General features: G+C 41.0%; 1 protein-coding gene across 5 annotated transcripts in view; it reads right to left on the bottom strand.

Moving 5' to 3' along the window:
- GALNT17 (polypeptide N-acetylgalactosaminyltransferase 17) overlaps nt 1-16470 on the bottom strand; it is a 421721-nt gene that overhangs the window by 251087 nt on the left and 154164 nt on the right. For all 5 annotated transcript variants that reach the window (XM_081090567.1, XM_081090568.1, XM_081090571.1 and 2 more), the window contains exon 2: nt 12694-12877. In XM_081090567.1, the coding sequence (XP_080946693.1) occupies nt 12694-12877 (184 nt within the window). The remainder of the gene's footprint in view (nt 1-12693; nt 12878-16470) is intronic.

Raw genomic sequence — 16470 nt, 5'->3', positions numbered from 1 at the left:
GCAAGAAGTGGGAATCCTTTCTTAAAAATGAGGGAAATCTTTGACCCCCATCATGTTTAAGGTGACGCTTGCACTGCAAATAGTATCTTAGCTTCATATTTCTCTTCCTATTCTACATCTCTGTGTTGGAGACATCCCAGAGAGTTATCAACCATTTCATGGGGTATAATAAAATTCTAAAAGGCAAATAATTCAAAATGAGCTTGATTTCTATTAACTTTCATTTGTTAAAATAAATGGATGAACGTGAGTTGGGAAGGAACAGGTGGGGAGGGAGGGAAGTGACACAAGCTGAGCCACCAACAAAGGACATGAACTGCCCCAAGTGTGGGAACCCCCGCCCTGACCTTACTTCCTCTTCCACCTGCCTCCTGGAGAATCTCAGAAGATGGTGGGGTCCTAGGATGCTCACATTTTAAAATTAAGAACCACTCACGGAGCTTGGAAAAATATAGATGCACTGCTTCTGTTCTGGTCTACCATCTCTGTAGCAGCCCTGTTGATTCAAATGCAAGGATCCTATTGCCCAAACCATGATAGGCCTGCAGGCTCTCAAACTTGTGGGACATTGGGGTCACCTGGGGAGCTTCTTAAAAATAATTTAATATGGATGCTTGGGGCCCACTCCCGGAGATTCTGGTTTGCTTACTCTGGGGTAGAGTCTGGGCAGCCCAACCTTCAAGCTCTCCAGATGATTTCAATGCCCAGCTGAGACTGAGAACCATCGGTGTAGGGAGAGCAGGGATGCGAGCCCTATAGGAGCATCTACCTTTTACTTTCCCAACTTCGGACACCTTTACCCAAAGATCATTCCATCCTCTTTGAATACTCATCTTTACTCCAAGGTTCACATCTTCTCATAGCAGGCAGGAAATGATCACGAAAACTGAGCCATTCGCTCTTGGCTATGACAGTTGGGGATATTAAGACAGGAGCATCTGATTGAGGTAACAAAGGGTTTCTTTCTGCTGCCCAGATCCCAGAACAGCTTGCAAGAGGAGGAGCAGTCACGCCCACCCGAGCTTTGGAGGCCCAGTCAAGCTCCGCCTTGGAGCAGCTTCACCAAAAGTCTCCAAAATCAAAACTTCACTGAGTACACAGGCCTCTGCAGGCAAGGCCACCGCTGAATAATGCCCAATCTTTCCCTCCTGACCCTCTCAGAGGTTCTCAACACACAGAAGTAATTCACAGGGAGTGGCCAAAACTTCAGACCAGGAACTCTGTTGGGCTCGGCAACCTACATTATTAGAAAGCCCCACAGGCTGCCCTTTGAGAAAAAGCACTCTATAATGTGCTTTTTAATATTCAGCCCTTTTCATGAAAAAATTATTTTCATATGTGGGAAAATAATTTCAATGCGTGAAAAAGTAGAGCATACATTGTACTGCTTTTGGTCTAACCACTACTGACGATGGCAAAGAAGCAGAGGAGGCAGCTGGCCCCATCCCACTGGCTTTCCCAAGTGTCCCTGCCCTCAGGACATCTGGACTGACCTCCTTCATAAGGAAGCTGCTGTAAATCTCAAAGCTGAACCTCTGATCCGGCCCGGAAGAGCCTTAGGAAGCGAACATGCCCTTCCCAGGCACTCAGCACAGCCTGGTGTCTGTCTCAGGCCGGCTGCCTCGCACTTTAGTGCCAAGTTCAGGACAAGGAGTGTGAATTACCCTAGAGCCAAGTTTTCCATCTGAGTGAGACATGCAGTACTAACCCACTTTTCAGAGAGGTACTTCCCTAAAGAATCTATCATTCCATGTGGCGTGTTGTAAGGATAAGAGGGATGTGTGGCAAAGGATCTCTAAAAATATTGCAGCTAATGTTTACTGTTCAGATGTTAATACAGGAGAAGGGCTGAGACTAATGCAGTTCATGCGTAACATTTTACTCCCCACAGCAATCCCGTAAAGTAGATATTATTACATCACCATTTCACATATGAGGAAACCGAGGCACAGAAAGGTTATATGATTCTCCCAAAGGTCGCATAGCCAGTAAGAGGTGAAACTGGAATTAGAACAGAGTTCCAGGTCCATGCTCTTGACTTCTATGAAAAACTCTCTCATGAAGGTTTTTAAATGGTCCAGACATGCTTTTCAGATGTACGGAGCTCACAAATGTGGGATCAACATTCACCCACAAACGCTTCAGGAATTACTATCCTCACATATTAAAAGGGAAGGCATCCCTACCAGCACATTTCCCTTCACCCCCCAGCTGAATAAGGACCAGCTCTGACAAAAGAAGTCTCCCTGGTTGTGCCTCTAGGTTAAATCAACTTTACAGTAATGTATTTCCTAAACATAATAGTATTTTTTAAAATTTATTTTTCCTGAATTTTACAAAAAATACTGCCGGGGTCCAGCCCCAGCGGGTCCAGGGGTCCCCAAAGGTGTAGACGGAGTAGGCGAAGAAGGAAGGACACGGAGACAGTGTTCAGTTGATCAGCAGCCTAGCCAAGGATCTCCAGCCAGGATCTCCAGCCAAGTTCTGGTCTGGATCTCCAGAGAGGTTCTGCTGTTTATTGTCTTGTTACATCCGTATTTATACCAGTTGATTTTAATCCTGTCAATTTCTATTACAAAGGTTAGGGCGTTTCTTATCTCCAGTCCAGGGAGTAAAGATTATGTAGCTTAAGCATGATTGTTTGTAGTTAAAGTGATTAACTACCCGCCTGGCATGAGTTTCAGCCCCTCCCTAATCTTCAGGGAAAAATCCCTACCTGGGAAAACAACCTTTCTCGGAGAGGTGACCTTGGTTAAAACACACAGCGCTAAGGGGAGCAAACATATTAAGAACAGTATGCTATATACGCCAGGTCCCTTGAAACATATGCTGTGCAGATGTTTCTATCCTGCAGCAACTGTGTCAAGCAGCAAGGATGGACCGGCTTCCGGCAAAATACTCTATCCCTTAAAGAGGATTTCAACCATATCTATAATAATAAAAGCATAATATGCTAATTAGACCAGACATCCTTCCAGATGACCTTCTGGACAAAGCCGGGGCTGCAAGGGAAGCCCAGGTCCTGGGTGCCAGAGAGAAGCCAGTGCTGGCAGCCGGGGGAAGGCAGGCCTACTCTTGTACGAATTTTGTGCACTGGGCCTCTAGTTACACTATAAGGCTATTTTAATGGGCAATAGTTAATCAAATTAGCCCTTGTGGTAATGGGATTCTGTTACAGCTGGAGGGGGTAAAGGGACCAACAGAAGAAGACTAACTAAGGAAGCATATGTGCACGCACACATACACACATACACATAATTTCTCAGAGAAATGGTCCTGTCTTAGGACTCAGAATTTCTTCTTCTTCTGGTGATACCAGTGTGAAGTAGGAGGTTCCAGTCCACACATGGGAGGACAGGCAGGGCACCTGGTGTGGAGAGAGGGGCACAGGCCCTGAAGATACACACACACACACACACACACGCACACACGCACACACACAGCTGGATTTGAATCTGGGCACCAGCACTTACTAAGCCTGTGACCTCAGGTAGGTTGCTCAACTTCTCCAAACTCCCCACCACTTTCCTCATTATAAAACAGAGATGGCAACAGCTACTTCAGAGAGCAGTTACATTTAAATGAGATCAATAAAACATGCAGCACAATGACAAACACATAAGAGGCAGTCAATAAGAGGGAATTATTATTGTGGTTAGTGAATCAGAGACACTCCTAAGCAGGCACCTATTTATCATTTCAACCAACAAGTACTTATAGGGTAGCTACCCTCTGTGCTGACTTCTGTGGAAAAGAAAGGTTAACACAGGATCCTTAGCCATCGTTAAGGTTCTGTCATTCTAGATGAAAGCCAACTTATGACCCACGGCAATCTGCTGCCCAAGGAATGATTCAGAAAACAAACATACAGAAGAAGCCTAGTTGCAGCTTTAATGATCAGATGTTTCCTTTCCAGGGAGGAGGGAAAACTTGAGCTGGGTATTGACCGATGAGTAGATTCTTTCCACTAAATTATATCTAACACCATAACTCACATAGGCACACAACTCACATACACACAGACTCAACCTAAAACACCCACTGGGCATGGATGACTCTGAAAGCCCCATGGTCAGTCCAGCCATCATCCTGACCTCCAGACCCAAACATGCAGCTGTCCGCCGGACATGACATGAAGATGGTCCACAGGCATCTCACGCTGCCTGTGTCCAAAGCAGGCACTGTTGGAATTTAACAGGTTAGAGTTTATGGCAATAAAGGGAAGAGGAGACTGTCTGAGTGAAGCAAAATGAATTCCAAAGAAACTTGACATCTGGATTTATAAGCACGAAGCCAAAGGAGAAATTGAAGATAACAGTAGTAGAAACTGTCCATAAATTACCCACGCAGGCTGGAAACAGGAGGCAAACCATAAAATGTGTTCAGGGACCTCAGCGGCGGCTTTAATACACACAGATTTCTGTGCTGTTAGGGGTTCCTGCCCCACATTACGGAATAATTGGGCAAGCAGATCATTAATATGCCATTTCATGATATGAGATGGTATATCTCAGCACAGGAAAGGAGTAGAGGTTTTTAAAGCCTTGCTTGGCTTCTGGTGTCACCACATTTTACCTTCTGGCTCACACACACATAGCCAAATAATGAATGAAGCTGAAGAGATTCATCTCCTGTTGTGACCTCAATAAATCTATTACTATGGGGAACCCTGGCCAAGCAGAACAGCTATCTTCCCCACAAAACAAGTACCTCTGCAGGGGTCTCCCTCCTGGTTAAGGAATTAACTCCCCCTTTGTCTCCCAAGCTAGCAATCTCTTGATTGCACCTACTTCATCCATATCCAATTACTTGCCTCATCTTGCTGATCCTCCGAAAAATGTTCTTGAATCTAGCCATTCTACTCCACCTCCTCTTAGCCCCTGGTTTGTTACAGAGAAATACCTGCTGTGAAAGCCACACAATCAATTATAAAACATAAGCTGTGTTATTAGAAGTCTCTCTCTCTCTCCACAGTGCAGTGCCTCACACATAGCTGACCCTCGGCACAGGTTGGGTGGATGGAGAAAAGACTTATATTTAGTCATCCTGCCATCAGCCTTTATCTCCTCTAAGCTATCCCCCACATTTCTCCCACAATTAGTCATAATTTTAAAAAATCAGAGGGTAACAATAATACCATCTTGCCTCACAGCCTTCATTGGTGCCCACTGAAATGATAAAATCTGTGCCTAACACAGGCTAGCACGTGAAGTGCTTTGCAGGGCTCCCCTTACCCCCAACCTCTTCCACAATTCACTCTGGAAACTGAGCTGAGCTACAAGATTCTGTGCTGTTCCCCTACCCCCCAAATCCAAGATCATTTCCAGTACTCCTCCTGCACTCACTCTTCTCTCTCAAATGCCCTAGATTCTCTTTGGAGGGAAAAATTCCCCCTCACCCTTAAGACCAAGGTCACCTCTGTGCCATCATTTGCTTCTCCCAGGAGGGCGCATTCCCTTGTCTTAGGTGCTAGGGCCCTCTGTGCGCAACCCCAGGACTGTGGACAGTGGCGGCCATCCCTTCTCTCAGATTTCCCAGGAAGCCCAAATGTGCTGTGCTCCTCTCCAGGCTGCCAGCACAGTGCCTGGCAGGTTGGAGGCTCCACTCAAAGGCCATCCTATATAATAAAAGCCTAATATACTAAGTGTCTGGTCATCCAGTCATCCGTTCAACCAATCAAAGCATAATATGCTAATGATATAATAAGGCCGCTCAACTGCTCGCCATGATGTGCACTGAACACCAGGGGGCAGATGCTCCAACCCGTAGGTTAGCTGCTGGGGTCTGGCAGATCAGGACTGAGTGAGATGGGCCAGACATGCTCTGGAGCCCTCCTATGGTCCCTCCCTGGCTGGCCAACCTTCCACATCCCTCCCTGGCCCCGATCATGCATGCAATCCAGGCTCAAGGTCCCCATCTTCCCGAGTGCATGAATTTTGTGCACCAGGCCTCTAGTTTTTAATATTTTTTTAAGAATGAAAGAAAAGAAATATATACCACAGTTTTCTATCCATTCATCCACTGATAGGCACTTAGGCTGGATTAGAAAACTGTGGTACATCTACACAGTGGAATACTATGCTGCTGTAAAAAAGAAGGAATTCTTACAACAGCATGGATGGTACTGGAGAGCATTGTGCTAAGCAAAATAAACCAGTCAGAGAAAGATAAACATCACATGATCTCACTCATTTGTGGAATATAATTAACATCATAAACTGATGAACAAAAATAGATACAGAGCCCTAACTGGTTTGGCTCAGTGGATAGAGCATCGGCCTGCGGACTCTCTAGGTTCGATTCCTGTCAAGGGCATGTACCTTGGTTGCGGGCACATCCCCAGTAGGGGGAGTGCAGGAGGCAGCTGATTGGGGGCGGGGGTAAGAGATCAACCAAAGGACTTGTATGCATGCATATAAGTATAAACAATGGACACAGACACTAGGGGGGTGAGGGCATGTGCCGGGTGGGTGGGGGAGGTCAATAGGGGAAAAAGGAGACCTATGTTCTAGTATTTATAATACTTTAAATAATAAAAAAGTAAAAAATAAAAAATAAATATATATCCAAAGAAAAGCAAAAAAAGTATTATCTTTAGCACCTCCAAATAAGAGAAAGAGGTATTTACAAAAATGTTTTTGAAAAAGCTGCTTTGAAACAGCGTGGGCAAACATTTTAAACAAAAGATACATACCGTGTACTTTCAAAATAAACTCTAGATAGATGGAGGAGTGAAATGTGAGAGCCAGGGAACAGCCACACAGAGCAGAATATATTTATAAGTGTTCTGAGGGATGACATCTTCCTCAACTTTGAAGCAGTGAAGAAAGGAAAATTGAAGAATCGACAGTTTAGGATTCAAACAATTTAAAGTATCTGTCCAGTGGAAGGAAAAATAAAATCACAAAATTTAAGTAAAAGGGAAAACAGCATATTGGAAACCATGTGCATGAACTCTGACAAGCAAGTGGTTAATCCTACTACTGCCCAAAAATTCACTCATATTAATAAGAGAAACAGATTCTCAGGAGTAGTCTAATAATAAAACAATAAGAATTAAATCAACATGAGATTTTGCATAAAATTTGCAATAGAATTTAAATCCTCTAAACATGGAAGAGCTTTTGGGGGGCTTCACAAGAAGAATCTTGCCCATTGGGGTGCAATTTCTCCTGGGCCTGGACGTGCAAGGGAAGAAGAAAGCAGCCGCTCTGGCCCTGACAGCTGCCTCCCTACCCATCCCCAGGGCTCAAATATCAAAAAAGCATCTTCTACAGGCAAGGCCTTTCCCACTCTTGGACAGCAAGGATTAACTTGCAATTAAAAAGATTAATTTGGTAATGTCTGCTATGAAGCCTACAATTTACAAGGGTGCCTCTGGTTATCATGTGTGGCCTGTGGGCAAGCTCTCAAATGTATCTCTAATTTCCCCTTCAAATTCCTCCTCCAAAGAGCTGTCCAAATCATCTAAAAAGGCAAATGTGGCCATGTCATCCAACCTAGATCTCCAACTCTTTCTTCTACCCTACTTTCACCCTTCCTATCTTGTGCTTAATTTTTTGGTATAGATTTACATGTATAGCTTAAACTTCTGTTTTATTAAAACAAAACATGTATAGTTTCATCCACTTTTCTAATCTCCATTTCTTAATAACAATGATTGTGCTACTATTTCTTGATGTTTAAATTTTAGATATTTTCAATTAATTTTGTTTCTGAAGATTAAGATTTAATTTTCTTCTACTACCCACTCACACCCCCATTCCTTCTCCTTCCTCTTGCAATATAGTTATATCATAATTAGTAGTTAAACAATTATCCATTATTTACATTTGTATGACCATATTGTTTACAGCTGAGCCACAGACTGTATGGAATTGCAATTCCTTTCTTGAGAAAATCTTGTTTTGTTGTGTAGGTAATAATTGCTTTTTCACAGTTTTTTTTCTGTGACTATCACTAATTCAGTCCCCAACTTTTAGAAAGAATGGTTTAAAATATCTTGCAAAGGCAACTAAAGAAAAAATAAACAAGTGGGACTACATCAAATTAAAGCTTCTACACAGCAAAAGAAACCATTAACAAAATAAAAAGGCAATCTAATGAATGAAAAAAAACTATTTGCAAACCATATATCTGATAAGGGGTTAATTTCTAAAATATATTTTAAAAAGTCCTACAACTCAATAGCAAACATAAAAAATCTGGTTTAAAGATGAGCAGAGAATCTGAATTTTTCCAAAGAAGACATACAGATGGGCAACAGGTACCTGAAAAGATGCTCAATTGTAACTAATCATCAGGGAAATGCAAATCAAAACCATAATGAGCTATCACTTCACACCTGTTAGAATGGCTATTTTAAAAAAGACAAGAAATAAATAATAAGTGTTGGTAAGGATGTGGAGGTAAGGCAACCCTTGGGCACTGTTGGTGGGGATGTAAACTGGTGCAGCCACTATGGAAAACAGTATAAATGTGCTTCAAAAAGCAAAATAGAACTACCACATGACCCAGAAATTCCACTTCTGGGTATTTACTGAAAGAAACCCAAAACACTAATTCAAAAAGATGTATGCACCCTCATGCTCATTGCAGCATCATTTACAATAGCCAAGATGGAAACCTAAGTGTCCATTGATAGGTGAATAGAAAAATAATATGTGATATACATACATACATACATACACACACACACACACACACACACACACGAATATTATTCGGCCATTATACTAGGTGATGTAAGTGAGAAAAAGATAAATACCATATGATCTCACTTACTAGTATATAAGGAATCTAACAACAACAAACAATCTCCTATATACAGAAAAAAAATTGGTGGTTGCCAGAGGCATGGGGTGGAGGGGTGGGAGAAATGGGTCAAGAGAGTTAAAAGATACAAATTTCCAGTTACAAAATAAATACGTCATGGAGTAGTAATGTACACCATGGTGACTACAGTTAATAATACTGTATTGCATATTTGAATGCTGCTAAAAGAGTCGGTCTTAAAGTTCTCATTATAAGAAAAAAAATTTGTAGCTATTATGATGACAGATTTTAACTAGACTTATTGTGGTAATCATTTTGCAATGTGGACAAATATCAAATCATTATGCCTGAAATAAATAACATGTTGTATGTCAATTATACCTCAATAAAAATAATTTTTTAAAATCCTAATACAGTAAAAAACAAAGTAATTAAACAATTATATCCCCTGCCCCCCCCCCCTTTGTATACATTCCTCTTATATCCCTTTATCTTCCTGTCCTAATATGAATGGTTACCCTTGAAATGTTACCCTGGACAGCCCTTCATCATCTCTCTGGGATCTGCTTTTAGTATTCTCTTGTACCCTTTTCCTCATTCCTATTATCATTCTCTTTCTTATTTTACTCCCTTGTTTTACTGGAGCATATATTTGAGTAGCTTCCTGAAAACAGATGCAGAGAAGGTAAACTTGTTGAGACCTTACACAAATGTAATGTATTTACTTTCTGCTTGCTCTTGGCACAAACTATTCTATGGTTAACTCTAGAATTCTAAGTTGAAAATGCTTTTTTAAAACTTGCCTCTTAGTTTTTACTGTTGCTACTGAGAAATCCAATAACAACTATATTTGAGTCACTTTTTTCTCTGAAAGCGTTTAGGACTTGCTCTTCACCCATGCTGATCTGAAATTTTTAATTTACATTTCTTAATCTGGGCTTAATATTTTCCCTTTCACTCAGCATGTAGATAGTGGGTGAGACTTTCCAATCTGAAAACTCTAGAGTTCTGGGAAATTTTCCTGTATCATTTCTTTGATGATTTTCTTCTCTCTGTTTTCTCAGTTCCCCTCTGACATTCTTATTAGTTGATGTTGAACCTGCTGGACTGATCTAATTCTTTTCAAGTCTTTTCTCTCATATTTTTATTTTTTCTGTCTTCCAGAAGACTTTCTCAATGCTGTCTTTCAACCTTTTATTACATTATTTATTTCTATCTCATTTATAACTTCCAAGATTTGTTTTTTATTCTCTGATTATTATTTTAACATAGCACTTGACTCTTGTTTTGCAAATAAAACACATTTCTATGTCATGACATGATATCTCTCTGTCATGAGTTATAAAGTTTGTAATCTCTGCTTCCTCCAAATGTTTTCTATTTGCTGTTGCTAAGGCCTTTTATAACAGAGACTCTCCTGAGATGTCTAGGGATCCTCGCTCTCATTTCTTATTTTAGATTAAAACAGTATGAATAGTTGGATGGAGCTTTACAACAGGCATAACTTACTAATAGCTCATGAGCAGAACCCAACCATTTGGGGAGTATACCCCCAACTCTCATATCTATTGGCCTTTTTCTTGGCTAGATGGTTTCTGCAGAGTAGTTTAAAAGCCTTGAGGGGTAATGAGGTTGAGAGTGTTCCCATTTAGTATGCAGCCTTATCCTCTGACCTAGGTTACACCTTATGAACTAAAGCCCAGAGTTCACCTTCTCCAGAGAGGAATCCTCCCATATTCCACTGGGTAGAAAAAGATAGACTCTGGTTGTGCAGAGTTGGAGAAAGGATCCAAAGATCCAACTGCAATCCTTCTACTCAAATCTACCTCCCAGCCATCAGAAGTACCCAGAACCTCCCATTTCTGGGTCTCTGGCATTCTGAGGTATGATTAGGCTATGTTCTTCTGCTCTTACCACCACTCTCCACCATATGCAGGCAGTTGGGTCTCAGCCTCATCCAGTTTGCTGTCGGTTACCTTTCATCCATCCTCTTGCCATCTTCTAAAACTTTGTAGGTGACTCTTCCCCGCTGTCACTGCCTGTCTCATTGTCCCTTAGACTAGGTTGCCATCTTCTCTAGTTCTTTATTATCAGTGAAATTTCAGGAGTGACCAGAAATAAGTGGCATGCTCAAGCCACCATGCTACGCTACAGAGCACTATGGACCTATACATTCTTCTCCGAGCACACCATTTTTTTATTTGTACCCCTAACTCTGATCTTGCTGTTCCCCTGCCTGGTCTGCCCTTATCCCTTTCCCTTCTTCAATTTTCCAACCTTTACTGGTCCTTCAAAATTAAGCTCAGGCAGCATCTCAAGCAGGAATCTTTCCCATATACTCCCTGCACATGCTATGTATATCTCTGGCCTGATACACACCATACAGACCATATTGTGCTGAACTAATCTGCCCGCACATCTGTCTCCCTCCATAGACAAACAGTAAGTAGGCAAGAACTGTGTCTTATCCAATGTCCTGCCTCTATCTGGTGTGGGGAAAAACATCTGAGACATAATATGTGCTCACTAATATTTGTTCAACTGACCCATTTCCAGTAGCTTCATGTTGGAAGCATTTTCATTCTCATAGGAGTGAAAAGAATAGGACTCTGTTTATTTGCCAATGTTCAAATAAGGAAGGCTAATCAGAGAGTACCAGAAAATGAAAACAGCCAGATGTTTTTAAGAGCAAAAGTCCAGGAATACAAAACAGTTTCCAACAGGGGTGATGTATATTTTTCCTAGCGATTCAAATGAATATATGCTTATTAGGCAGGGAGAGAGAGTTAACAGGTTCCATGGTGAATCCTGCAATTTTAAATCCATTTAAGATAATTTTCTTTATCTCAAATCTATTTTTCTCAGTAACCAGGATACTTAACTGATTTGTACAAAACTCATTTGAAAAAGAAATAATCTGCTCTAAACAAGGGCACACTCTGAATAGGAAAAGAGACACTACAAACCTAACAGGAAACGAAAAATCTTTTTGAGAGGCCAAGGCGGACTCCTGCTTAGAAAATAGGTTTTCCCTCCAGCATCTTGATTCTATGAGCAATTTCGTTTCTCGATTTCACCAGGAGAAAACAAATAATTCTTAAATCTGAGGGCATAGAAAAAAAGAACTTTCATAAGACAATCAAGATGCCAAACAAACTGTTTAAATGGTAAGAATCTCAGACAAAAGAGTAGAAACAGCCATGGATGTACTTTCTCACCTGTCAGCTTGGCAAAGCATTTTGTAAATGGCAGCACCCAGTTTTGGAATGGTCAATTAAAATTCTAAAAGGAGTAGGGGTTGCTACAAACTTTTGGGAGAGGAATATCACAATATGTGTCTAGAGCCTCCAAAAATATTCCTACAATGTGATCTAAGGATTATACTTTTAGAAATGTGAATTAAGAAAATAAATATCTAATCAATACACATAAAGACTTGAATGGGAAGCTAGTCATCGAAGCGTTATTTATAATAATGAAAAATCAAAGTCCCAAACAATGGAAATAATTATCATAGCTAATAACATCAGAAAATGCTCATGAAATAACGTTAAATGAAAAAAAAAAGAGGTAAAACAATATATCATATTCTCCTAATCTGCAGAGAAAACAGACTTGAAGACAGATTTTAACAGTTGCTATCTCTAGGTAATGAGATCATGGTGATTTCTGATTTTTATTGAAAACTTTCTGTATTGCAGACCTTTCTATATGTTTCTGGGTTGCTTTTATACAAATCAAATGTTTTATTTAGCTAATATTTCATAATCAACAGTACTCAGTTTATTGGTTGTGGAGGAGACTGAGATAAAAGCTCCCTCACGAGTTACAAATGACATCAGAAAATGTCACAGACTGGGGTCTTCATCCACCCATAGGATCAAGGGATCTCCTCTGAATGATTGAACCAGAACTTACTTGGTGGGACGATAATCCGGAATGGAACGATCCAGTGAGATTTTTTCACTGAGGTAGGAATTGTAGCCATACTTCTCATGGGGTCCCTTGGCTTTTTCCTCTTCAGCTGGGGAAAGGGTAGCAGGAAGGCCCCCTTTGCCCCGCCCACCATAACCTTCAATGAGCCCAAGGGATTTGGATAAGCCTAGAAAAACGAAGGGAAAAAAGAATTATTTGAAAGCCACTATATTGTGATATGTTACTCAAGCTCAGATGCAGCTTCAATGGAAATTTTAACATCACCTGTGATGGAAAGAATTATGTTCTCATTTGATCAGTCTTGGGAATATGCTCTGAGCACATCTATATTGAGAATTGAGAGGAGAGGCAAGGCAAAGGTGAGTTGTGGGTTTAGGTCTTGTTCCCTAAACCCTCTCCCTTTTTGAGAACTGGGGTCTATAAAATAGACTGCCCGGAGTCGTAACCGAGGGGGATACAAGAAATGGGACAGAACGGGGTTATTGTTCATGCCTGTTTTCCTCTCCCCACGGGGCTATGACAACAAGGCTAGCAAGGCCCAGAGACACCCCATATAACACTAGATAAGAAGAGCTGGTAACAGGAAACTGCAAAAATGCAGGTGTTTTTACTTCATTTGAACAAAGAACGATATACAGATTGCTTTTATCATGAGTTTAAAGTGTGTAACAGCCTGACACGGTTCTTTACTTAAAGGTTTTATTTAAATTTCATCTAAATGGCAAAGGAAATACAAAATGCTTGAGAATAAATTACAGCAGGAAAAAACCCATAAGGGTGATAACTGTGCCAAGTAGAGTAGGAGGCCCCGGAACAAGCCTCACTGAGCAACTGCAAGTTCCCGGATGGTGGCAGCTTTACAACTATTGTCCCATTACACGATGAACAGCTTCATGGGCAATTTTTAAATCCTAGAGCTATGGGAGGTTTTACTACTCAGCTACTTGTCCATTTCAAATGCCCAAGCTACTCAGTACACACACATACACACACACACGCTACACACGCACACACACACACACAACATGCACTACACACGCGCACACACATGCAGAACTATATCCACAAAAGTCTCACTGCTGCCACTGGTAGGAAAAACATGGACTAGGGTTGTAGATGGTTCCCTCAGCCTTCACAGTGGGCAGCCCACTTAGCCTAGGAGGATGCAACCTTTAAGGAATTCCATGCAAATCATAGACCCACAGGTCTGTTCCAGTTACATGGTCCTCTATCACATAATGGCAAGACTTGTATTCATTCCCTTTTCTGCTTCTCTAAAAACAGGTATTTATTTTCTGTAATACCAAGATTAGAAGGCAAAGGTTGAATGAATATCTCAGAGTTGAACTTAGTTGAAAATCATTTTTCTGCCTGAGAATCATCTCCACTGTTCTTCGGGAACCCTGACATCTTTCCTGCCTGCCACCATCCCAATACAGGCATCAGCAACTGAGAATTTGATTACTGCAGCACCTCCTACCAGCTTCCTGGTCTTTAATCTCTCCTTCCACATTAATGTGCAATTCCAATAACATCGCCTTCACCATGCTCAAAAAATCTACAAGAACTCTATCCATGTCGAGTATAAACACCTGAGTTGGGTTTTAAAATGACATTATTAGGGGGAGGTAGAATGGTGCAGGTACTTTGGAAAATAGTTTGACAGTTTCTCAAAATGCTAAATATACTTATCATATGATCCAGCAAGTCCATTCCTAGGTATATGTCCCAAAGAAATGAAAATATATGCCTACACAAAAACTCGTACACATATGTTCAAAGCAACAGAATTCATATAACTAAACGTCCATTAGTTGAAGAATGGATAAATAAAATGTGGTATATCCATACTGCGGGAAGCCACTGCTTGCCGATACTGTCATGAGAATGCACCAAGGAACGTGGAAGGCCGAAGGACCTTGAGCGTTAGCAGGGCTGAAGCTAAGCACAGATTGTTCGTGTTGAGATAGCGGTGGCTCAAGGCAATTCCCTAACCCCGTGGTCGGCAAACTGCGCTCGCGAGCCACATGCGGCTCTTTGGCCCCTTGAGTGTGGCTCTTCCTAAGCCTTAGGAGTACCCTAATTAAGTTAATAACAATGTACCTACGTATATAGTTTAAGTTTAAAAAATTTGGCTCTCAAAAGAAATTTCAATCGTTGTACTGTTGATATTTGGCTCTGTTGACTAATGACTTTCCGACCACTGCCCTAACCTGATAATCCTTTTACTGTTTACCAAACTTTACCTTTGATACGCCTGTATGCATTGCTAAAGGGCAAATATGTATTCAAGTAAATAAATAGCAGACCAGGCCAGAAGTCGGTGTGCCTCTTCAAGAAAGAGGCTCTCTATCTCTCTCCCTTCCTCTCTCTAAAAAATCAATAAAATATATTTTAAAAAAAATAAAAAAATAAAAAGAAAGAGGCTCCACCTGGCCCCCAATGCCTTCTAAATTCCTATTTCTTGTATAGTATTTTCATTTGTGCGTCGGCTCCTCTTTCAGATCCTGAACCCCGCCATGAAGGTCGCAGCACCATACAATGAGATATTATTGGCAATACGAAAGAATAAGAGTGATATATGCTACAACATGGATGAACCTTAAAAACATTATGCCAAATAAACAAAGCTAGTCAGCAAATGCCACACATTGTATGATCACATTTACATTAAATGTACAGACTATGCAAATCTGTAGAGGCACAACATAGATTAATATATGCTTAGGGCTGAGGAGATTAGGGGAGGAAATGGGGAGTGACTACTAACACATATGGGGTGGCTTTCAGTGATGGAAATGTTCTGAAGTTAGATTGTGGTGATGTTTGGCCAAATTTGTTTGGCCATACTAAAACTCACTACATTGTACACTTTAAGTGGATGGACGAGATGCTATGTGAAAATTTTCAATAAAGCTATAAAAAACTGACTTTGATAGATATTTCTGTTTCCAGCAAGAAGGAAGGCTAAAACAACATAAAAAGTTTCCAGTAAAGCACCTAGAAATGCTGAATAAAAGACTTTTAAGCCCAGCAGTTGTGGCTCAGTGGTTGAGCATCAACCTATGAACCAGGGCACATGTCTGGGTTGCGGGCTTGATCCCCTGAGTGGGGCGTGCAGAAGGCAGGATTCTCTCTCATCATTGATGTTTCTATCTCTCTCTCCCTCTCCCTTCCTCCCCAAAAGCAATAAAAATTTATTTTTAGAAACTTTAAAAATATTTTAAATACATAGCAGAGCTTACAAGAAAGAAAGGGAAGCTCCCAGAGGTAAGTTAAAATCTGAGTTGAGACTGTACCTGCTGGGGTGGGATGAAGGATGGATTTCGCGTTAACAAAAGGTTGGAGTAATAGGGCCTATACGTGCACAAGACATGAGACTTTTTTATACCTTAAATGTTTCATAAGAATTTTTAATTATGAAGGTAAAGGTTCCCATTTACCCAAAACCTGATTTGGGAACCTATCTGGATATAGGGTCTTTGTATATGTAATCAAATTAAGATTACTGGTGTCCTTATAAGAAGAGAAAAAGAGACAGAGATAGTCACACAGAAGAAAACCATTTGATGACAGAGGCAGAAATTGGATGATGCAGTTGTAAGCCAAGGAATGCCAAGGTCTTTCAACGACTCCCAGAAGCTAGAAGAGGCTTGGAAGGATTCTTTCCTGGAACCCTCAGAGGGAACATGGCCTGGCCAACACCTTGATTTTTATTTTCTAGCCTCCAAAACTGCGAGACAATATATTTCTATTATT

The sequence above is a fragment of the Myotis nattereri genome, assembly GCF_964212035.1.
Source record: "Myotis nattereri genome assembly, chromosome: 4".
In the NCBI taxonomy this organism is placed as follows: Eukaryota; Metazoa; Chordata; class Mammalia; order Chiroptera; family Vespertilionidae; genus Myotis; species Myotis nattereri.
The sequence above is the reverse complement of the archived record's forward strand: the minus strand, read 5'-3'. Positions and strand labels throughout refer to the sequence as shown.